This window comes from Acomys minous (genome assembly GCF_964271855.1).
Source record: "Acomys minous genome assembly, chromosome: 8".
Taxonomy (NCBI): Eukaryota; Metazoa; Chordata; class Mammalia; order Rodentia; family Muridae; genus Acomys; species Acomys minous.
This window is the reverse complement of record NC_140489.1, coordinates 33,092,661-33,116,304: the sequence shown is the minus strand read 5'-3', so window position 1 is coordinate 33,116,304 and position 23,644 is coordinate 33,092,661. Positions and strand designations below refer to the sequence as shown.

At 42.4% G+C, this 23,644-nt stretch overlaps 3 protein-coding genes and 1 pseudogene across 6 annotated transcripts in view; 2 read left to right on the top strand and 2 right to left on the bottom strand.

The window, feature by feature from the left end:
* Window positions 1-4,835, top strand: part of BBOF1 (basal body orientation factor 1) — a 31,305-nt gene extending 26,470 nt beyond the window's left edge. Inside the window, exons 11-12 of one of the 2 annotated variants that reach the window (XM_084792104.1) lie at window positions 61-175; window positions 4,698-4,835. In XM_084792104.1, coding sequence (XP_084648230.1) covers window positions 61-175; window positions 4,698-4,739 — 157 coding nt within the window. In that variant the 3' untranslated portion in view covers window positions 4,740-4,835. Of the gene's footprint in view, window positions 1-60; window positions 1,733-4,697 lie in introns of those variants that run through there. The other variant, XM_084792103.1, reaches the window with a different exon arrangement.
* On the bottom strand, window positions 581-23,510 carry ALDH6A1 (aldehyde dehydrogenase 6 family member A1). Its single transcript, XM_084792105.1, has 12 exons — window positions 23,363-23,510; window positions 14,171-14,230; window positions 13,451-13,525; window positions 13,119-13,280; window positions 12,567-12,645; window positions 11,514-11,816; window positions 9,996-10,117; window positions 8,155-8,344; window positions 7,192-7,373; window positions 5,165-5,344; window positions 4,830-4,928; window positions 581-2,444 (listed from the first exon to the last, which is right to left on the bottom strand). Exons 1-12 carry the CDS (start codon window positions 23,411-23,413, stop codon window positions 2,340-2,342), a joined length of 1,608 nt encoding a protein of 535 aa, XP_084648231.1. The 5' UTR covers window positions 23,414-23,510; the 3' UTR covers window positions 581-2,339.
* LOC311603899 (elongin-B-like) lies at window positions 14,241-18,019 on the bottom strand (annotated as a pseudogene). Its single transcript has one exon. The product of its transcript is annotated as an elongin-B-like (transcript).
* Window positions 22,905-23,644, top strand: part of LIN52 (lin-52 DREAM MuvB core complex component) — a 90,735-nt gene continuing 89,995 nt past the window's right edge. For both annotated transcript variants that reach the window (XM_084792136.1, XM_084792135.1), the window contains exon 1: window positions 22,905-23,125. In XM_084792136.1, coding sequence (XP_084648262.1) covers window positions 22,920-23,125 — 206 coding nt within the window. In that variant the 5' untranslated portion in view covers window positions 22,905-22,919. The remainder of the gene's footprint in view (window positions 23,126-23,644) is intronic.

Genomic DNA, 23,644 nt, shown 5'->3' with positions numbered 1-23,644 from the left:
GTTGTTGTGAAACAGATTCCATGCACGACAGCTGACATGACTATTTTGTTGTTATTGCAGGGATGAAATTAACCTCCAAGATCAAACCTTCATCACCCAGCAAGCTCAAATATCAGACTCCAATAAAATGGTGTCGCCTGGTATTATTCCTGAAGGACCACAGGATTCTGTAAAAGTAAGGAATCTGCTACGTAATCAATACACCACTGTTAGCTTTCACTATGCGGCGTCCTGCTAGTTCACAGCTCTCCACTACCCAAGCAGCTCTCAGGGCTGATCACAGAACATTTTATAACAATGTACACACTGATAAGGCATATTATATATACCTGGAGAACCTATAGATTCCTTTCTGAAATAAGCAGCTTAGTCAAATGTGAATTTTGTTATTACTGTTTTTAGTGCTGGTGATTGAACCTTTTGCATACTAGGGCAAAGGGCCTCACCCAGTCCTCTTAATCTTTTATAGAGGCACAAACATAATGTCCTTATAACTCTTGGCTTTGCACATAGATCAGAAGCACAAATCACTGTAACCTAGAGAACAAAGGAAAGAAAAGACCATTTTTTCAAAACTGTATTTTTTTCCTAAGGGTTTTTTATTTGTACTTGGTTATTCATAATCAGTATAGAATCTGACAAAATTCAAATGAAGCCATATAAGAAAAAAAGAAAAATGCTGGTTTTCTGTTTTAGTGATACTAACCTGAATATAACCTTAGATTCGATCTAAGAAACAAATTCTTTTGAGCACAAGTAGTTGGCCAAAATCAGTTGATTCTAATTAGAGTAACATAATTCTGATTAGTCATAATTTTTTAAAGTAACTTCCTTTATATCTAAGGAAAATATTAGGAGTCTTTATTATTAAATCCTACTTGGAAGTTAGATAATAGCCACATTTCAACCCAGCCCAAAACTGTTGGATTGAATTAAGTATGAACTGTGATTTTTGAGAAAACAAAGGGCACAGCAGTTACAAACTGTAAATGTCTACAAATCAGAGTTGTGTTTGGTTAAAGAGACTGCAGGCTCTGACTCCAGCGCGGTGGGGACTCTAGTATCCTGTGTCCACGGAGCAGGAGTTCTCAAGGCTTTCCACCACCTTTATTCTAGCTTAGCGAATGAACTGCAGCACCACTGTCCACATGGCTGTACAGAAGAGCAGAAAATAGATGACCAGTGCCACACCTCTCGATTAAGCAGAGCCCGAAGCCATCTAGTTCCGAAAGCCAGGTTTCAGGCAGATCAAACAGACAAACTCTTTTGATTTACACATCAGCCTCTTCTGACTTAAGCTTTAGATTAGAAGCAAGTTTAAAGGCAGTTGAATAAGTGGTGGCTAAATACTGTCAAAGCATGAAAAATTGAAATTTCTTACAGCTCAATGAGTTATTCTATATGAAGAGTTCTTTCATCAAAAAAATATCAACTAGCTGGGCGCAGTGGTACACACTTACAATCCCAGCACTCAGGGAGGCAGAGGCAGGTGGAACTCTGAGTTTGAGACCAGCCTGCTTTACAAAGCAAGTTTAGGACAGCCAATGCTATACAGAGAAACTCTCTCTCAAAAAACCAAAACAATCAAAAAAAAAAAAACCCCACCCAAACAACAACAAATCAATTAATGAGAAATGCAGGCAAAAGAAAGAATAACATAAAATTTGGCAAATAGGTAGGCTTACTTAAGGCAAGATTCTTGTTTACTTTCATGATTGGAGATTCTTTGATTTCTGGGTCAAAAATAACCTGTGAAATAATTTTTCTAAGGATTTATTTGCACTTGAATTAATGGCTGGAGTATTGATTTAGTGATTACTAAAGAAAACCACAAAACATGGCACATGTAACAAAAAGCTACCTTATCTTTGCATCCTGAGGTATCCTTGAGAAGTATTTTAAGAAGCAAGAACACGGACAATGATAGAATTAAATAGTGATCATGAAACATACCGAAGAAAGTGGTATTAAGCAGAAAAGCAGTTGTCACAATGTTGGGATCAGTAAACATAGGTTACAATTGATAGAGGGCTGTGTTTGAGGGTGACGTGTTTGAATGACTGAAGGATCTGTCCCCACACTGACACCTCTGCAGGCCACCAGAAGAAGAGCACCCATTCTAGGCAAGCCCCTCACACGGAACAGAAGCATGAAGCGCAAGTAAAGGCCTGCTGTTAGTGTTACCTGCAGTCTCCCTATGACTGGGCTGAGAGTTCTTACGAAGAGTTTAGTTGCAACATATTCCATTCTCATGGACCTGATTTGGGCAAAGATGGCAAGTGAAGGTTGCCAAGAATGGTGGGAAACTACTCAGGTTGGATTGAGTCTTGAACTTGTTTCTAACGCCCCATGGTAGGCATGACTACAGCAGGAGAGGAAAGAGTAGCGTCCTCTTCTTTCCACTGAGATGTGATAGTCTTTAGCTGAGTATAAAACTGGATGCCCTGAAAAACCAAAGACAGAAAAAGAGTCAGCATATACTTCTGGGAATAGGGAATATACAACTTTTTGTTTGTTTTTGTTTTTTTGTTTTTCAAGCCCGGGTTTCTCTGTGTAGCCTTGGCTGTCCTGGACTCACTTTGTAGACTAGGCTGGCCTCGAACTCATAGCAATTGCCTGCCTCTGCCTGCCAAATGCTGGGATTAAAGGCGTGCGCCACCACGCCTGGTAGGAATATACAACTTTTCAATTAGTTTCTGAAGGTGCTGTAAGCAGTACTCATGTTCCTATTTGAGTAATTGGTGCAACAAAATCCAATATTTGTTCATGAGATAGTATATCTGAAACATTTGTGGGGGTGTAAAAAGGTGGTTCACTATTGAGTGCAAGGTTTTATCCCAGTAGCCACGTGGCATCTCACAACCAAGTGTAACTCCAGTTATAGGGGATCCAATTCCCTCCTGTGGTCTCTGAGGGCATCAGTCACACATATGTGCATAGACACACATGGAGGCAAAGCATATATAACTCTTCCTCAAAGCTCCCCATATCTGTGGGGTTGGGATATCATTCAATTGGTAGAATGCTTGTTTAACATGCATGAAGCCCTGGATTCAACCTCCAACATGTCATAAAGCAGGCATGGTAATACATGCCTGTAATTCAACACTCCACAGGTAGAGGCAGGAGGATCAAGAGTTCAAGGTCATTCTTGACTACACAGTAAGTTAGAGACCATCTTAGGATATTTAAGACATGTCTGCAAAACATAAGTTCAGGGAGATGTCTTTGTGGGTAAAGTAGTTGCCACATGAACATTAGGACCTGAGTTGAGATTCCCAGGCCCATGTAAAAGTCAGGTGCAGCAGCGGGCTTCAGTAATCCTGACGGTGAGATGGGAGGACTGAGTAGGTCTCTGGAAGGTCAAAGCCCAGCTAGTCTGACAAACAACAAGGAGTCCAGACAGAAAGGATCAACAAGGTTGTCCTCTGATCTCTACATGGACACCCCAACCCAATCTCTCACTCAAAGAATTAAATAATTTAGATGCACTAAGATAGAAAAGACATTTTCTTCAAGGCTGCCAAATACAAATAGCCAAAACACTATGAAGAATGTAACATTTATATAATTCCTCATTGTTTCCTGGTTCTCCTTGCTGTAGGAAGTTTATTGTATATATGTATAATAATATAAATGTATATGTAAAAAAAGATTTTAGAGCTAAAAAAAGAAATAAATAATAAAAATAGTACAATACTGGCACATACTAAACAGTCAAACCTCAGTTATCATTATTATACTGAAGTTAGAATTTTAAGCATAGGGTATCAAAGAAAAAAAAACTGAACAATTTAATCATGTTAAAATTTCTTGCTGGGCTTGGTAGCACTTGCCTTTAATCCCCCACAGTAGGGAGGTAGATGGATGGCTGTGAGTTCAAGGCCAGCCTGGTCTACAAAGTGAGTCCAGGACAGCCAAGGCTACACAGAGAAACCCTGTCTCGAAAAACCAAACCGAAACAAAAAACCAAAAACTAAAATGTCTGGTCACTCTACTTCAGAGCTGACAAAACAGTAAAGTAAAATCCTGCTTCTAACCTTATTTACTATAGCTTAACCTTGAGCCCTGTTTGTTTTATAAACTCACTTTTTATAACAAAGCTGTAAGGAGAAACTGAAATGACATAGCAAAGTAAGTGGTATTTAGCAGTTTCTATTTCTAGTAGTCAATGATACGGGCTGTATTATGTAAAGTGTCAGACCTAAAAGAATGTACAGATCCAATTCTGAATTACCAAAAGCAGTACAGTCAAGGCTTTGTAAGGCCCTATATTCAATTCTACCCCACAAATATATGTATAATATGTATACATACTGAAGTCATTTAAACCAAGATTCAATAAATGATAAGTCATTCAAATGAAAGGAGATGAACTATACCAAGATTCAGGTTTCTTTTTCTTTTCTAGGTTTTTTTGGGTTTTTTTGTTTTTGTTTGTTTGTTTGCTTGTTGTTGTTTTTCGAGACAGGGTTTCTCTGTGTAGCCTTGACTGTCCTGGACTCACTTTGTAGACCAGGCTGGCCTCGAACTCATAGAGATCTCCCTGCTTCTGCCTCCCGAGGGCTGGGATTAAAGGCGTGTGCCACTACGCCTGCTAGATTTTGGGTTTCTTTGTGCTCTTCCCTTTAAACCTGTTATCTTGAGTTACTCACCAAGAGAGACTTGGAAAATGTTAACTTTTATATCTTTTGTAGGAGCTTAAGAAATACAGCAAACAACAGATGACGCCACAGTAGATACAAGTGGATCCTCCTTTATGTAATCTTGCTCTGAATATGTTCAAGAACATTTCTCAAAGGAAAAGAGAATTCCAACTCAAAAGTTACCTGTTTGCCATAGAAATTGGTGTCTCCCCTGAAGGAAGATCGAGATCCGGTGAAGGAAAACATTGGCAAAGGCACTGGAATGGGGACGTTCACACCCACCTAAAGAGACAGATGCATAGCAAAGACTGATTAGGGCTCACACCAGAGTCCGAGGAGAAGCACAAGGACATCAGAGACTTGTTTTGTTTTTTTAATTAGATTTTGCTTGGTTTGGGCTTTTGGAGATAGCAATTTTAAGTACTCATCTTGCACCCTCTGCTCCACCCTAAGAACTTTTATTCCAGAGAAAGAGATGGGGAATTATGGACAATTAATAGTGCAGTGTATTCACACACCTGTCCGACATCCACCATGTGAGAGTATTTGCGAGCAGTGGCACCATTGGTGGTGAAGATAGCAGTTCCGTTTCCATATGGGTTATCATTTACAATCTTGATGGCTTCATCCAGTGTTTCTGTCTCTAAAACCACAAGAACTGGACCAAAAATCTCCTCTTTGTAACAAGTCATACTTGGCTGTCAGGAGAGATGGATCCAGAAAAGAAGTCAGCTTTTTAAATTATTTTATGCTTCTTTGACTCTCTCACTCACTACCCATTGTCTCCACAAGCAACTTTCAAGCTAGTAACCTTTCATCTTCTCTCATTTCTGTTCAAAAGTAGAAACCTTTAGAGCTACGACCATATAAATAACTTGGAATTCTTGCGTTCTTTGCTTCTCAGTACTCAATTTCAAGTTCAAGACCCATTACCAGCACCTGTACTTGTTTCATACAATTGTTAATGAAAGTTACGTGAAAAGTCATTTTTATAAGTCAATTGTATATAAGTATATCAGAACTTTTCTAGAAACTCTTTCCTAAATGGTCTATAACAAAACATCCCATTCTTATTTATTCCTTTGCTTCCAAGTAAGTCTCCAATTTTGATAGTGGGTCCTACTGAAACATTCAAAACATCCTTTACCACTGCACCTACCCTGCTGTGTTTGTCGCCAGTAAGTTTTTCCTCTGTATTTCTGTGGCAAGAAACTTCAACCCATGATATGTTAGTGAGGACATACAACAAAAAGCCTGCCTCTATCAGTCATGCTAGCTGGGAGACTGTCACACTTTGATAAATAAAAATTGATAGATGATTTCTTTTTCTTTTGTTTCATTGTCGTAAAGATGAAATTAAATTTTGGGCATAGGGTAAGGTGTTCAATAATCAATATATTGATTGGGACACTGCTGTACTATGAACAAGTAGGAAACAAAAGTGTAAGACAAGGGTTTTAACTGCTGTCTGTAGACCAAATGTGCTTGTTCTTACACAGCCTACAAGCTAAGAATAATTTCTACCTTTTTTTTTTTAATGGTTAGGAAAAAAATCAGAAGACTATTTCATAACAAAATTACAAAATTTGGCTGGGTGGTGGCGCACGCCTTTAATCCCAGCACTTGGGAGGCAGAGGCAGGCAGATAACTGTGAGTTCGAGGCCAGCCTGGTCTACAATGTGAGCCCAGGAGAGCCAAGGCGACACAGAGAAACCCTGTCTCAAAAAACAAACAGATTTACAAAATTCAAATGTACAATTGTACAATTGAAATTGAAAATGTACAATTCAGCTGGCACAGTGGTGCACACCTGTGATCCCAGCACTCAGGGAGGCAGTAGCAGATGGATCTCTGAGTTTGAGGCCACTGTGGTCTACAAAGGGAGTACAGACAGCCAGGGCTCTACGTAACAGAGAAACCCTGTTTTGGACCCTCCCCCAAGCCCCCCAACCCCCAACCCCCCCCCCAAAAAAGATTTTTCACTGGAACATAGCTATATACTTGCAGTTGATTTTATACTATACATCAGAGTCAAAGTGACAGAGACTTATTTCTGCAAGGCTGAAAATTTAGCCTTCCATGGCCCTGCCTACTATGGGTGGTACCATTCATGGGCAAGTTCTTCTGGGTTGTATAAAAAGCAAGGTGAACCGGCAAGGGGGAGCAACCCCGTAAGCAGCCTTCCCCCATGGTCTCTGCTTTAGTTTATGCCTCCAGGTTCCTGCCCTGATTCCCCTCAGGGATTGACTGTGATCAATTCAAATAAAAATAAAACAAAACCCAGACCCACCTCTTCTCTCCCTCAGTTGCTTTTGGTCATGTTTTATCATAGCAATAGAAAGCAAACCAGGGCATGTGCCATACAGTGAAAAGAGCTCTGGTTGTAAGCCGGGGAGGTTTATCTCTTTAGCTTCCAGATAGAATAACTGAGCAATCCTTGCAGGAGTTATGGTCTTAAATATCTTCACTTACAGAGGGATGAGATTTCATAGCCTCTAAGGTGTTTTTAGCTCTTGCATTTGTGAAATAATCCGCAGTTGTTTACCGTGACTTTGGAGATGATGGTTGGTCCAACAAAGTTACCATTTTCATAGCCTTTGACTTTAATTTTTCGCCCATCTAGAAGGACGGAAGCTCCCTCTTTTGTCCCACTATCAATCAGATTGCAGACTCGCTCTTTGGCCTGAGGAGTGATCAGAGGGCCAAGATCAGCTCCAGGCTGGTCTCCTATAAAACAAGTAGGAGGATCTAAGGGTTTTTGTTTTTGATTTGTTTTACTTTATATCTTTCTTTCCCCCCATATATTTATTTAATCACTTTACAGTCTGATCGTAGCCCCTTCTCTCCTCCCACTCCCATCCTCACACCCTTATCCCCTCACCCCTTCTTCTCAGAGAAGGGGAGCTCCTACCCCCCAGTGGGTACCAACCCACCCTATGACATCAAGTGTCAGCAGGACTAAGTGCACCCTCTCCCACTAAGGCCAGACAAGGCAGCCCAACCGGGGGAAAAGGATCCAAAGGCAGGCAACAGAGTCAGAGATGGCCCCTACTCCCATTGTTAGGACCCACATGATGACCAAGCTGAACACCTGCTACACATGCGTAGGGGCCCTAAGTCTAACCTATGCATGCTCTTCAGTTTGTGGGTCAGTCTCTGTGAGCCCCCATGGGCCCACGTTAGTTTACATGTGTCTAGGATTTTATTAACATAAAATTTGACTGTTGAAAAAAGTTTGAATGACAAGTAGAGTTAAATAGAGGAAACAGGCTGGAGAGATGGTACTGACTGCTCTTCCAGAGGACCAGGGTTCAATTCCCAGCACCCACATGGCAGCTCACAACTGTCTGTAACTTCAGGATCTGACACTGACACACATGCAGGCAAAACACAAATGCACATGAAAGAAAGAGAGAGAGGGAGCTAACAGTAGGAACATACACAACTGCTCTCCATTGGCAAGGCCACAAAAGCAAAGTCTAAAGTTACTTGGCAATTGACTGATTACCTGCATTGACTCGAAGATTTTTGGCACGCTCCACCAGTTCTGGCAGCCACTTCTTAGCTTCTCCTACAAGGATGGCTGTTGAAAGAGCCATGCAGCGTTGACCAGCAGCTCCAAATGCTGCCCCAACCAGCTGGTTGAGGGTACTTTCCTTATTAGCATCTGGCATGACTACCCCATGGTTTTTGGCTCCCTAAAGAAATGCAGAAAGTGCACAGATCTTCCTTCACTAAATTCAGTTAAACCAAAAAAGTAAGCAAATAATCTGATATATGAGAATTTATGGAAAGAAAGAATTCATCTTTTGTTATTTTGAACAAATCTTTAAAAATTTTTTTTTTTAGTTTTAAAATTTTGTAGTATTGGGAATTGAACCTAGACCTCATGTATGCCACCTGTCAGCCTTTTATTTTGAGACAGAGTCTCACTAAGTTGCCAAAGCTAGTATTGAACTCTGTAGCAAAGGACAGAGATTATTTTTAATACTGCTAAAGTCTAAGCAATACTAAACATGGCTCCATTTTTTTTTTTTTGAAATGTATACAGTGCTCTGCCTGCATGTGTGCCTGCAGGACAGAAAAGGGCATTAGATCACATTACAGATGGTTGTGAGCCACCATGTGGCTGCTGGGAATTGAACTCAGGACCTTTAGAAGAGCAGGCAGTGCTCTTAACCTCTGAACCATCTCTCCAGCCCCAGCTTCACATTACTTTATTCTCCATGAAAAGCTGATTTGTTTAGATCAAAACCATTAACAAAGTGGGTGGGGGAAGCTCAGTTATTTTCAAATTAACAGGTTAAGAGACTAGTAAAATACAAAAGTAAACCACATATCATATGAGGGCATATGAACCAGTGCCTTATGTGGATTGGCCCTTTCCAAGTCCTTAACAAATTAGTTGTTGTAAAGATGAAATAGCCTTAGGAATAAGTGGCTCTTTATCTTTTTTGGAGTGGGGATGGGGGGGGGCAGAGCGTAGTTTTGAGACATGGCTTCCCTTTGTAGCCCTGGCTGTACTGAAACTCACTCTGTAGACGAGGCTGGCCTCAAACTCAGAGATCTGCTTGTCTCAGCCTTGACGGAATTAAAGGCATGTGCCACCTTGCTCTCTGCCATATGTTTAAGCCATAGCATTAGAATCAATAAATATGTGGAAGAATGCTGAGTGAATGTATCAACTGTCAATAAAACGCTGTTTAGCCAATCAGCTGGGCAGAAGGACAGGAAGAGGGAGGTGGGACTTCCTACGGGGGGGGGGGCAAGAAAGTTGGACAGTTGGAGGGAGATGGGGTTTTTGACAGTTGGAGGAGGACGGTGGGGATTTGACGAGGACCAGCCCAGGGGTCATAGTGGCAAGAGCTTGGAATATATGTATGTTATAAGGTTTAGAGTAGTTTGTTTAGTTTATGAGTAGATTAGAATCAGTTCAGACTCTGCCCGGTGAAGTGCTGCCAGCTTTAAAGTATGTTTCTGTCTCCCTGTGTCAGTTATTTACTTTGTAGGCCTAAGGATATAAAATACTATAACAGGTCTAGAAAGAAAAAATGAGAAAAAAAAAAAGAGAAAATGTGGCCGTTAATGCTGAAGACTAAAGAACCTGAGTAGCATTCTTGAGGAGGAATATGCCCTTTGTCACCAAGATTAATTGTATATGATAAAAGATGCTCACCATAACGGAATAAAACTTCACAAGGTTCAGAAACTAAGAAGACATTCAAGATGAAATGACAACACTGAGCCGTGAGGCGCCATGGAATGAGTGGTCTGTCTACTGAAGGACCACTTCTAGATCTTACATATACATATAGCCAAGTTTGAGGAGCAAAAGAAATGAGAAGTCACCATGTTGGCTTGGACCCTCTTGCCATTTCTTGACCCTCTTTCAAAGATGTACTCTCCTGCCTGGTTGGATCCCACAAAGCTGATTGCTTTGATGTCTGGATGATCACAAATAAAATTTACAGCTTTAAAAAGAAAAAAAAAATGGTTACCACGAGGAATGAATGGCCATAGGCTTGTCAACACAGCAAATCTCCCCTTCTCCATATTATAAATGAACATTTATACTTTTCCACATGGAAGTCTGACTGTGATGTGCTCTTATTCCTCCACCCGCCCACCCCCTGCCCTTTTTTGGTTTTTCAAGACAGGGTTTCTCTCTGTAATCCTGGCTGATATGGACTTGCTTTGTAGACCAGGCTGGCCTCGAACTCACAGAGATCCGCCTGCCTCTGCCTCCCGAGTGCTGGGATTAAAGGTGTGCGCCACCACGCCTGACTCACCACAGCTGTCTACCTACAAATTCTACTTATTAATTCTCATTAGTATTCCAGAATGTCCACTTCTAATCTCTGAAAGCCATAATTTCCTTAAACTTTATTGTTGTTATTATTATTATGTGTGTGTGTGTGTGTGTGTGTGTGTGTGTGTGTGTGTGTGTGTGTGTGTAGACATCAGAGGACAGCTTTGTGGAACTGGTTCTCTCCTTCCACCTTTATGTGGATTTCAGGTTCCAGGCTTGTGTGACAAGTGCCTTTGTATGGTGATCTATTTAGACAACCCACAAAGCCTACAATTTCTAGTCTCCTCAAATAAAGTAACATTCCTTCAGAACTTGACCTTTTAATTTTATCCTTTAAGAATATGTCTCAGATTCTCAGATACTTACACCCTCATGCAAGAGGTGATAGGACGCACCATTTAAACCTAAGAACCAAAGCTAGCTTTCCTGGATAGATGAACCCCAATTTCCCCAGTTTCTGGTAGTGTTACTTAGAGCAAATGACTTAATTGCACCCTGCCTTTATTGTCTCATCTGTAAGATGAAAAATGGCACCTCCCTTAAAAGGTTGTTGAGATACTAAACAAGAAAGTAAATGTTCTCTTTAGCCTCATCTTTGTCTGGTCCTAATCCATTTTCCAGGTGTCCCACAATGTAGCATAGAGTACAAAACACTGCTATTCCCTAGCTACCTTAGCTCATCCAGGTGACAAGATGGTTAAGACAGATGACCTTCAAACCTGAAGGTCACTATTAGTAAATCCTTCCTTGCTAATTTCCTCGTCCTTAAATACCGAATCATAGAGCTGGAGAAACAGCTCAGTGGCTAAGAAGGCTTCTTACTCTCCCAGAGCATATGGACTGAGTTCCCAGCCCCTACACTGGGCACCTGGCAACTACCTGCAACTTCAGTCTCAGGAGACCCCAGATGCCCTGTTCTAGCCCCCATGAGTACCTACACATATGTGGCAGACACACACAGAGTCACGTGCATGTTAAATAAACATTAAAATCCCCAATCAATATCAAACAGCGGAGTTTCTTTGGAGTCAGATGAAATAGCCATATAAAAAGGATACCTTCATGCTGTCCGTGAATGATGTTCAGTGTTCCATCGGGGGCGCCAGAATCCTGGAGCAGTTTAGCAAGAAGCATAGTTGCTCCAGGTACTCGCTCTGATGGCTTCATTAGGAAAGTATTCCCACAAACCATAGCCATGGGAAACATCCAAAGGGGAATCATGGCAGGAAAATTAAATGGTGCAATGCCTGCACACACCCCCAGTGGCAGACGGTAGGAATAAAGGTCCATGTCTTTGGTGATAGATGGCATGGTCTCTCCCAGCATGAGGGATGTCACACTACAGGCATGCTCAACCACCTCTGGAAGAGAAGAGACGTCTTGTCAGGTCGCCACATTTCCATGCCCAATACTACTTAGCTCTATGAGGATAGGGGGTGGGTCAGGCCAGTGACTGGGATTTGTCCTTCTACGTGGGAAATTAGATAAACAGATTCTCTAAGTGGGTAAAAAAGATAGTGATATATATATATATATATATATGTTCCAAAATATTTGAGTTTAAAAAACAAAACAAGCCAGGCAGTGGTGGCGCACGCCTTTAATCCCAGCACTCGGCAGGCAGAGGTAGGCGGATTGCTGTCAGTTCGAAGCCTGCCTGGTCTACAAAGTGAGTCCAGGACAGTCAAGGCTACACAGAGAAACCCTAATCTCTAAAAACCAAACCAAACCAAACCAAATAAAACACCCCAACCCAAACCCAGTAAATTATTCTCAAAGGTACCTGATAAATATTGCCTTAAAATATTTTTAACGGTATTGTTGGGCATGCTAGCATACAATTTATAATCCCAGCACATGGGAGGCTGAGATAGGAAGACATGGATCAGAGTCAGCCTTGGCTACCTAGTAAGTTCCAAGGCAGCCAGAGACACACAGAAAGCCTCTGCCTCAAAAGACAAGAAAAAAAACCAAACCAAAACCAAAACCAAAGGTGGGGGGGAAGCACAGGATAGCAACATCTACATAAAGAGTCAGCCTCCCCATTTCTGGGGTTAGCCTCCTGTCTTCTTGATCTCTCCCACAAGTCCCATGAGGGTCCCCCAGCTTACGTAGGCCTCGGAATACATCCCCTTCAGCATCAGCTAGGGTCTTCCCTTGTTCCAGTGTGATTAACCTGGCGATTTCTTTCTAGAGAGAAAACATAGAAACAGAAACTAACCCAAGGATGCTCCTTTATCTACTTCCTTGCTAGATGCTGGGGATATAGCTCATGATTTTGCTACTGCTGCTGTCGATTTGTTGTTGTTATTGGTGTTGTTTTGACACAAGGTTTCGTGTAGCTCAGACTAGCCTCAGACTCACTTTGTAGTTGAGGCTGGCCTTGAACTCCTGATCTTCCTGTCTCCATCTCCCAAGTGCTGGGACTACAGGCCTGAACCCAGGATCTCATTCCTGTTCACTAAGCACATCCTATACCACTGAGCTCTCCATCCAGCCCCTATATTTCTCCAAGGAAAAACAAAACTGAGGCAGCACTCAAATGAGGAAAAGGATCATGACCAATGTCCTTCTGTGCTGTAGAGTTAGCACAACTGACCAAGACTCTGTAGAGGTCACAACATACCTAGGAAACAGGCTAGGAAACTACTCAAATTTCTTACCAGGTTTTCTTTAATAAGTTGTTGATAGCGGAGCAGGACCTGCTGACGGCTTAAAATAGATGTGTCTGCCCATGCAGAGAAAGCACGTTTGCAAGCAGCAACCGCTGCATCCATTTCAGCTTTGGTGGACTGAGGGACTCGACCAATAACCTCATTGGTGGCCTGAAAAGAAGCCCCCATATTTTGTCAGTGCCTCACTTTCCTCATGTCAACCCACTCAGAGCAGCAGCCTTGTGCTGTGGTTAAGCCCCAACCCCACCCCACCCCCACCTTGACCCTTGCTCCCAGATTTCTAGGCTAGGAGACTTAAGCCCCAAAAACCTTTTGCTTACTGGGTTGTGGATATCAATCCATTTGTCACTTTTGGATTCCACAAATTTCCCATCAATGAAGAGCTGTACGGTTGGCTAGAGAAAACACACACATACACAAAGAAACTTACTATTTTGGGTTTTTGTTTGTTTGTTTTTGTTTTAGTTTTTGGAGACAGGGTTTCTCTGTGTAGCCTTAGCTGTCTTGGATTCACTTTGCAGACCAGGATGGCCTTGAACTCACCGAGATCCACCTGCCTTTGCCTCCCGAGGGCTGGGATTAAAGGTGTGTGCCACCACACCCTGCCTATTTTGTTTCTTTTTCTCTTGTGAGGAAGGAATTCTGGTGGATAATTGGATCTGACGGCTGAGCCATCTCTCTAGCCCTTCCTCACCAAAAATTTAAACTTCCAGGACAATGAAAATGTTTATACTGGGGGCTGGAAACATGACTCAGCAGTTAAGAACACTGGGTGCTCCTCCAGAGGACCTAGGTTCCATTCCCAGCACCCACTCACAACTGTGTCTATGACCAGTTCCAGGGTATGAAATACCCTCTCCTGGCCTCTGTAGACACGAGGCACACATGCAGGCCAAGTACCGAAGAACATATAAACATTTAAACAAGAAACCATAAAACTAAAAGTTACATGCATTTTGATCTCAATAATATAAAAATATGCCTGGAAATTACAATGGATCCCTTCTCAAAAGTTCATCTTTAGGACCAAAATTACTCACCACTGATGATGAAGAGAAGGAGGCTGCTGGGTACCATGTGGAGTTCACTTTAGAAGACACCTATGGGGATAAACAGCATCTGATGAATGCCAGGTTAGTGGTCCACACTCTTAAGCCCAGCACTCAGGAGGCAGGCAGGCAGGCTGTCTCTGTGAGCTGGAGATGAGCTTGGTTTACATAGTAAAGTTTCAGGCCAGTCACAGCTACACACTAAAACTCTATTTCAACAAAACAAAACTTTGATAAATGAACACAGAAAAGTATATAAATCTTGGCAAGAGAGTGTTATAATGCTCTACGCCTTATAGCCACCGTGATTACATAAAGGGGTTTAGTGTTTGATCTCAAGAACCATATAGTTTTGTTTTGAGACAGTTCCCACTCTAAGCCCAGGCTTTCCTGGAACTCATCATGTAGCTGAAGCTGGCTTTGAACCCATGATGATCCCCTATTTTAGCGTCCTAAGTATAGGATTATAAGTGTAAGCCGCCACATAAAGCTTAGGGTCATATGCATTTTTGTTTGTTTTTTTCAGACAAGTTCTCTCAATGTAGTCCTGGATATCTTGGAACTCAATATGTAAACCAGTCTGGCCTTCAACTCAAGAGATTCACCTGCCCCTACCTCCCAAGTGCTGGGATTAAAGGTGTGCATCACCATAAGAGGTTTTGTTTGTTTGATTTAAGTCTATTTTTAGGAAGAAATACTTTCCTATTAGCCCCCAGGAGCTGAAGATCAAACCCAGACCTCTCTTTCTCTCTCCCTGTCTCTCCCCGTCTCTCTCTCTCTCTCCAGCCAAGTCTTTTTTTTTTTTTTTTAAATAGGGGGAATGGGTCTCCAGGAGGTGGGCCTGGGGCCCTCAGTGCACAGCTTGTTCATTGGCACTGCCTCCAGAATCTGTGGCTTATCACAGCTGGAAGTTCTGGAGGGCTGGAGAAGGGCTCAATGCGCAGGGCTTTGAAAGCATCATCTGCTCTGAAGGCCAAGTCCCCTGTGACTGGGGCCTGTGGCTGTGCTGTCTGGCTAGTGCAGCCACACTCTCCAGAGATTTTCCGTCATCAAGGAACTGGTCATCCTTGTACAGCCGCTGCTCATCCAGCAGCCATTTGAGGATGCCCTTGACGATGCGTTTCAGGTCGAACACAGTGCTTGACTCCTTGGCATCTGTAAACATGGTGGTCTTGTGGAGCCAGATCATGAGAAACATATCTATCCTGGCGGCTTCTGGCTCGATGTGCCCCAAATCTAGGATCTTAAGTATGCTAGGTAAGCATTCCACCACTGAGCAACATCCGCAGCTTTGGCTGCATAGTCTTTATAAAAAAGATAGCTGGCCTTGGTGGTGCACTCCTGTAATCCGAGCACTCAGGGAGGCAGAAGCAGGCAGATCTCTGGGAGTTCAAAGCCAGCCTGGTCTACAAAGCGAGCCCAGGACATCCAAGGCTACACAGAGAAACCCTGTCTTGGAAAAAAACAAACAAACAAAACAACAACAAAAACAAAAACAAAAGACAAGGCTGAGTGCTATGGCGCACGCCTTTAATCCTAGCATTGGTGAGGCAGAGGCAAGCAGACCTCTGTGAATTCAAGAGTATTCTGATCTAAATGGTGAGTTGCAGGCTAGCAGGGCTATATACTGAGATTATATATGTCTCAAAAAATAAAAGTGCATCTGTGTGGAGGGAGGGAATAGGTAACCACAAACTCAAGGCTAGCTTGGTAGTCTACACAGTAAGGCTAGGAAAAAAACTGAACAACTGACAAGAAACTAGGAGACACAGAAAGTATCCCGGCACTCAGGAGGACTGCTCTGAGTCTGAGGCCAGCCTGGTCTACAAAGTGAGTCTAGGACAGCCATGACTAAACAGGAAAACCCTGCCTTGAAAAAGAAAAAAAAAAAAAAGGAAACAATAAATCATAAAGATCATGTCCTGGATTTCCAGAGGAGTCTTAACTTAAGGAATATTTTTAGTCATAGTATCATATTTTGCAAAATGCAGCCACCATAAATCTAACAAAAATACTAAATATGATAGCTAAAGTAAGTGTTGAAGACTATAAATCAAGTAACAAGCCATAAATAATATTGTCTACGGTCAATGTGAATACAGATTAAGTAGTAATAAAACATAAATATACGTTCACACATACTTGAACGCAACTGTTCATAGCATTTTTACTTTCGTTAGCCCCAAACTTGGTAATGACTCAAATGTCCACTATTAGGTAATATGATCAAAGTACATATGTATGCAATATCACAATGGAACTCATTTTTAAAATAGGGTTTCTCTCTGTGGCCTTGGCTGTCCTCAAACTCACAGAGATCCACCTGCCTCTGCCTCCCGACTGCAGGGATTAAAGGTGTGAGTCACTACTGCCTGGCTTTTTTTTTTTTTTTTTTTTTTTTTTTGGTTTTTCAAGACAGGGTTTCTGCTATGTATCCTTGGCTGTCCTGGACTCGCTTTGTAGACCAGGCTGGCCTCGAACTCACAGCGACCCACCTGTCTCTGCCTCCGAGTGCTGGGATTAAAGGCATGCACTACCATGCCCAGCCTGGATAAATCTTATAAATGTAATAGTTGAGTATGGAGATGCACTTCAGGAAGCTGAAGGATCACATATTCAAGGCCCGTCTGGGCTACCAAGTGAGACTACATTCCAAGTGGGGGAAAAAAAAAGAATGAGATGAAACATTAGGTGATTTACTTATATAAAGCAGGCAGTACAAGTTCATATATAATACCCTCAGATTTGTAGTTACCTGTGGATGAAAGGGACAGTAGTAAGGATAGCTAAGAGGGAACTTTTTGGAGTGATGGACATTTTTATTATTTTGTGATACTTTCACAGGCATTAAGTCTTACCAAATTGTATATGTACATATTATTTTTGTGTCAGTTTTACTTTAATGAGGCTATTTTAAAAATGGTACATGTGGAATATGTATACCCGATAGCATGGGAATACACTGATATTTCATATGGTAAAAAAAAATCAGGGAGTTGCGAGGAGGCTCTTGTATAATAATGTTAAATCTCATATTGTACTTCTAAAAAAAATGCTCAACGTGTTATAAAAGTTGACTTGAGAAATATTCAAGTAAAAGATGTAAAAGAAAGCTGGAAAGATGGTTTCTATGCCCATAGTTCACTCTCACCTTTTGGAAAGGTGATTTATGACAATGGCCCCAACATTGTGCACGTGTGTCGCCCTTGAATTCTTTTGAAGATCACAAGGACTGGGGAGCTAAGGGGAGCAAAGCAAAATTCCAGTGACCATTGGGATTTTTTTCTCCCTCACTGTGCAATCTATGATATCACCAAATGGGTTCCTTCCCTTAATTATCTTTACTTCCTTAACTCCCATCCACTCTTTTTTAAAAAAAAAATTTATTATGTATTCAGTGCTCTGTCTGCATGCACACCTGCAGGCCAGAAAAGGGCATCAGATCACATTATAGATGGTTGTGAGCCACCATGCGGTTTCCTGGGAGTTGAACTTAAAACCTCTGGAAGAACAGTCAGTGCTCTTAACCACTGAGCCATCTCTCCAGCCCCTCCCGTCCACTCTTTTTTTTTTTTTTAAGATTTATTTATTATGCTTACAATGTATTGCCTGCATGTACACCTGCCCTCCAGAAAAGGGCACCAGATTTCATTACTGATGGTTGTCAGACACCATGTGGTTGCTGGGAATTGAACTCAGGACCTTTGGAAGAAAAGCCAGTGCTCTTAACCTCTGAGCCACCTTTCCAGCCCCTGTCCACTCTTTAATGTCCTCCAACCCTCATGATTAAGTACCACTGTCTCCTATTTCTTCCTTAGATTTAACCTCACAGCAAAGGTAGCACAGCTAGTGATTCTTCCTTGAAGCCCTTTCACTTGTCTCCTATGTTACCCTGGTGTCTTGTCTACTCCCCTCCCCCCTTTTTTCTTTGTATCCCCTCCCTATTTGCTGGAGCATTCTCCTCTTCTGGTCATCAGTTGCCCAAGGCTTATTCCTAGGCTTAGCTTCTCATCCTGTATATTCTCCCAAAGTGATCCCACCAACTGGTGGCCTAATTAGATCCTGATGATCCCCAGGCCTGCAGTCCTCCCTCAGCCAGAATTTTTCTTCAGGCAACACCCACATAACTATTCTCACCCCTCTGCTTAGGATCATGTTGAAGAGCTGAACTCCTCCCATCAGTCAGCTTTTCTTCCTATAGCCCACCTACTTGAGCAATGGGGTCCCTAGCTACTGGCTGACCAAAGTGAATTCTGTTTGTTTTTTGTTTTTCAAGACATGGTTTCTCTGTGTAGCCTTGGCTATCCTGGACTCGTTTCATAGTTTGCAATCTTACATGTCCTAGTTTTCCTAGTTTCTATTCTGTAAACAGAAATAGAATCTTTCTAAGAGAAATTGGGCTAGACCACACCCTATGTAGAACCCTTCCACGGGGCTGGGAGTAGAGCTCAGAGGCAAAGTAACTGCTATGTACAAGTTTGTGGGTTGCATTTTTAGCAAAGAAGAACAAAACAGCAAAAACCTCTCCAATGGCTTTCTACTGCCTTTGAAATTAAGATGAACATCCCTGATGTTTTTCAGAGGATTCCACATAGTACTTTTGCTTCTCTGGTTTCGTAGTTTGCTTGCTACTTCCTCCTTGCTCTCTGCTCCAGCTGCTCTGGAGTTGGACATTATACTGTTTTGTTCCAAAGTTGGCCCAAGACTTCTGGACACGTTTTGTCTTCTTTGCTTTTGTATATGCTGATCCATCTTGTCTGACACCGTTCCTTTCCATTTGCCAGGCTCATTCTCTTTTTTCTTTTTCTTTTCTTTTTTGGTTTTTTGAGACAGGGTTTCTCTGTTACACAGAGCTCTGGCTGTCCTGGAACTCACAGCTATCCGCCTGCCTCTGCCTCCCGAGTGCTGGGATTAAAGGTGTGCGCCACCACACCCGGCTACATGGCTCATTCTTAGCTCCCTCAGGTTTCTAGCTGGCCATCATCCTCTGGGAAGTCTCAGCCTCTGGTATGGGCTCAGCACCTAAGTGTGGAGTTCATTAAGCACCTACATTCCTCTGTTTTCCATTCCACATTACAGGATGATAGCTTGCTTAAATATTAAGTGTCTCTCTCTTTAGATCACTAGACCATTGTGTCCTTGGCCCCTAGTCTAATCCCTCGAACAGTCTGAGGATTTGTTAATATTTTGCAGAATTAAAGGATGAACACTCGCCAAGCAATAATTTGTTACAAATGTTGTTTCATGTGTTCTCCCTTAAGGATAGAAAGTGCATGGATCAGCTAATTTAAGCATTCTGAGTCAGTGAAGCTTTGTTTTCACTTGCACACAGCCTCCCTGATGCAAAGAAGACAGACAGTACGCCCACTTTAATAGAAATAGGACTAAGTAGTTTTTGCAGAGTCGGACCTCTGATCTGTTTTGTATTTCTTAAGAAATACTCATTAGTATGATTCCTGAAGAAATTAATTACTTTCACTCTCTAGATCTGTAAATCTCAACCTTCCAAATGTGACCCTTTAACACAGTTCCTCATGTTGTGGTGACTCAACCATAAAGTTATTTTTATTGCTACTTCATAACTATAATTTTGTTACTGTTATGAATTTTAATATAACTATCTGTTCAACCCTGAGGTGTCTCAGCTCATAGGCTGAGAACCACTGCTCTAAACATTGACTTCCTACCTGCTGTTTCCTTTGTCTTCTCCCCTTGGCTAATGACCTGATAATCTTGAAACATTCAAACAGAATCAGCACTTTCAGGAGTGTGTGCTGAATTGGACAGGCTGAGTTTGGGGCTCTTTCCCTATGTCCCTTCAGTATTCTTGACACCCCAATAGTCTAGCATGTTCATTGCATTGCAGTTGTGAATAAGTTAAAAGTCTAGGACGGTGCAAAGAAAGAAGGCATGCCAAGATCTAAGTCCTAAATTCTCTGCTCCATCAATTACAAACTAGGTGAACTTGGGTCAGGGCCCTGAAGTGTCAGCCAATTCAGTTGACTACATTTTTATTTTTGTTTTTTTTGTTTGGTTGGGTTTTGTTGTTTTGTTTGTTTTTGTTTTTGTTTTTTTGAGACAGGGTTTCTCTGTGTAGCGTTAACTGTCCTGGACTTACTTTATAGACCAGGCTGGCCTCAAATTCACAGAGATCCACCTGTATCTGTCTCCCAAGCGCTGGGATACATTTTAAAATTCTAATCTTTACAGATATTCTTAAAACTAGAAAGTATTGGAGTTAGGGCTAAATTCACAGATTTGCATTGCATCATCGAGGCAAAGTCACTGGGTTTCTTTAATTCTGGCTTTCTTATCTTTGAATGGGAAAGGTTATCATATAAAGGAGAGAGAGAGAGAGAGAGAGAGAGAGAGAGAGAGAGAGAGAGAGAGAGAGAAAGAGAATGAATGTGTGTGTGTCTAGGATAAATTCTTCTAATCCCAAAACAGAGAAGATAGGCTTTATACCTTTAAAAAAAAAGGGGGGGGGGAGAAACTTACTCATTATTTTATATGCTGTCCTAAGAAATACATTAAAAAAACTCTGAGCTGGGCGTGGTGGCGCATGCCTTTAATCCCAGCACTTGGGAGGCAGAGGCAGGTGGATCACTGTGAGTTCAAGGCTAGCTTGGTCTACAAAGTGAGTCCAGGACAGCCAGGGCTACACAGAGAAACCCTGTCTCGAAAAACCAAACCAAACCAAACCAAACACACAAAAAACCCCTCTGAAAATATGAATTTGATCCGTCACCAGTTCTTCTGATAGTCCTCTAGTATTTGTAGCTGTCAGAGTTTAGACTTTCTTTTTTTCTATGTATTTGTGTGTGTGCTGTGTGTAAGTGTGTGAGATAGGGGCTTACTATGTTATCCAGGTTTTTTTTTTTTTCTTGTTGTTTCTGGTGCTGTTGTTGTTTTAACTTTTGTGTCTGTGTGAGTGGATGCAGCATTTTTACTGGTGCCCTTGGACACCAGAAGGCATCAGATTCCCTAAAGCTGGACTTAGAGACAGTTGTCAGCTCCCCAGTGTGGTGCTGGGAACTGACCACAGGCCCTTCTGAAAAGAGGTAAGCACTCTTAACCTTAAAGCTATTTCTCCAGCTCCCGATTTTATTATTTTATTTTAGAAACTACTTTTGTTGATTTTTTTTTCAGTAACCATTTACTAAGTAATAGGTTTAAGTATTTTCAGGCACGTCATTATACACTGTTGCTTCTCATTCTCCCCTTCAGCTGCCCTCCTCATTTCCCCTCCTGCTCTCTGGTGGGTTCGCTTCATGGGCTGGTTTTGAATTAGTCTCAAGGCTTCCTGCCTCAGTTTCTCTAAGAGCTGGGCCTACATATGTGCCACCATGCCCATGTAGGTTAGCCTTTATCAAAGTGTCATGTTATACTCCTAATTGTCTTAGACAACTCCTAATTGTCTAAGAATTATTTCTGGTCTTTTTCCAAGTCAGCTCAGAGGTTTCTACAAAGAAAAAATAAATAAATAAAAAGAGTATTTGTTTAAGAAATAACATACATGGGAAGAGATACTCTGTTCCTTTGTGCAAAGGGCAAAGTACCTTAGGGTTCTCACGGTAATAGCAATAATGACAAAAGGGGAAGAATTTGTTTGTTTGTTTGTTTGTTTTAAGACAGAGTTTCTCTGTATAACAGAGCCTTGTCCTGGACTCATTTTATAGACCAGGCTCACCTCAAAATCACAGAGAGCCGCCTCTGCCTCCCTAGTCCTGGGATTGAAGGCATGTGCTACCATTACCTGGCTAGGGAGAACAATTTTTATAAAGGATTTTAAGAGGTTGTTAATGGAAACTGTAGAGTGGAAATGCTGTCCCTGTTACTAGAAAAAGATACCAGAACAGAACTAGGGGAGCAAAGCCATCACGCTGACGCTCTAAGTCCATTTCCCACACTGTCCCGTTAAACAGCATAGTCAAACCTGAACCTTCAGAGAATACACCAAAAATCTAGCACAGGCACACATTTCTGCAGGAGAATTCCTAGAAACCTAATGAACAGAAATTGAATTTTAAGCCAGGCGTGATGGCGCATACCTTTAGTCCCAGCACCCAGGGAGGCAGGGGCAGGCAGATCAGATTGTCGATGTGAGTTCAAGGCCAGCCTGGTCTACAGTGAGGCCAGGACGTACACATAAACCCTGTCTCGAAAAACTAAAATAAATAATAAAATAAAATAAATTATATAAAAGAGCAACAGGAGAGGAGACATTCTAGGCTGCATGAGTAAGAGACAGTGTTGCTTAATGCCTGACTATGAGTCTTGCCAGGAACACAGCAAATCTGGCTTCATATTCTAAGTCCTTGATAAGATGCAAACACACGGGAAAGGCTATCAACAAAGCTGGGGATCAAAGGCATGCAGCTTCTGTAGTTTAGCAATCTCTCTTGGGCTGGCTTCTGTGGGGTTCCAATCCCAGACTGGCGGAGTGCAGGGTGTGTTGGAGCTGACATTGGCTCTTATTTTCTACCACCTGTTTGGGAAATGTTTAGTCCTTTGAATTAAGTAGAATTAGCAAAAACAACGTGTCCTTATTTACCTCCAAAAGTTAAACTTCATTTAACTTCGCTGAGAAAGTTTAACTTGGTCCAGAGCTCAGGAAAAACACTAAGAACCAGAACAGTTTGCGAAAACAGCTAGCAAATGGTTTCCTTTGATGTGGAAAGCAAGGGTACATTTCTAGGAGATTCAAAGTTCCTACGCTGACCCTCCTTCCGCGTCCCTAATGAGCTCCCATCCCCCGCTTACCTCAGATAGAGGCTGGGTGGGGGAAGGGACGGTCCTGGCAAAGGAAAGTACTCTAAGAAAGGTGGCCAAATGGGGGAGTTTCTGGGGAACAGAGGTGGCTGGTGCAGAGGTGAAAAGGGAGATCGTGGGAGGAACCAAAGAGAATGCAAGCCAGCGAGTGACAGAGATTGAGCTGGACTGGAGGTGGGTAGGTCAGAGCCAGAAAAGGAAAGGTTTATAAGTAGAAGAGGCAGGACCAGGCGTGACGGACCGGGGCTGGATCGCGGGCACAGACGGTACAGAGTGACGACCGGACGCACGGGTCTGGTAGAACACAAGGGTTTGCAAAGAAGGGGCTGGGCCAAGAAGTCTGTCTGGCAGGAACTTGGCGCAAAGGGCCCATTCCTAACACCATGGTCTCTCGTCGCCACCCTCACTCGCCTGCAGGATCCGGGACCGCACTGCTGCCGCTGCCGCCACCACCACCGCCATGGCTCACCACCGACTTTGGCCAGCTCCCTGCACCTTGGCTGCCAGTGCTTCCCCAGGAGCTACACCGCTAGGCCACGCCCTCCACACGGCCGAGCCTTTCTATTGGAGGGGAGGGCCACTTTTAATAACCAATCATTTGTCAGAACTCTTGACTCCACCCATCACTCCCAGGCCTGGGGATAGGTGATTGGTCAAAAGCGGAAGCGTTCTCGCCCCCTCTCACTTCGACCT

Coding starts and splice junctions, on each gene's coding strand:
- ALDH6A1 (XM_084792105.1), bottom strand. CDS start 23,413: ATGGCGGTGGTGGTGGCGGCAGCGGCAGCAGTGCGGTCCCGGATCCTG. Junction 13,526..14,170: donor CCTTCTCTTCATCATCAGTG/GTGAGTAATTTT, acceptor TGTTTTCTCTAG/CCAACCGTACAGCTCTTCAT. Junction 11,817..12,566: donor GGATGTATTCCGAGGCCTAC/GTAAGCTGGGGG, acceptor CTTCTCTTCCAG/AGGTGGTTGAGCATGCCTGT.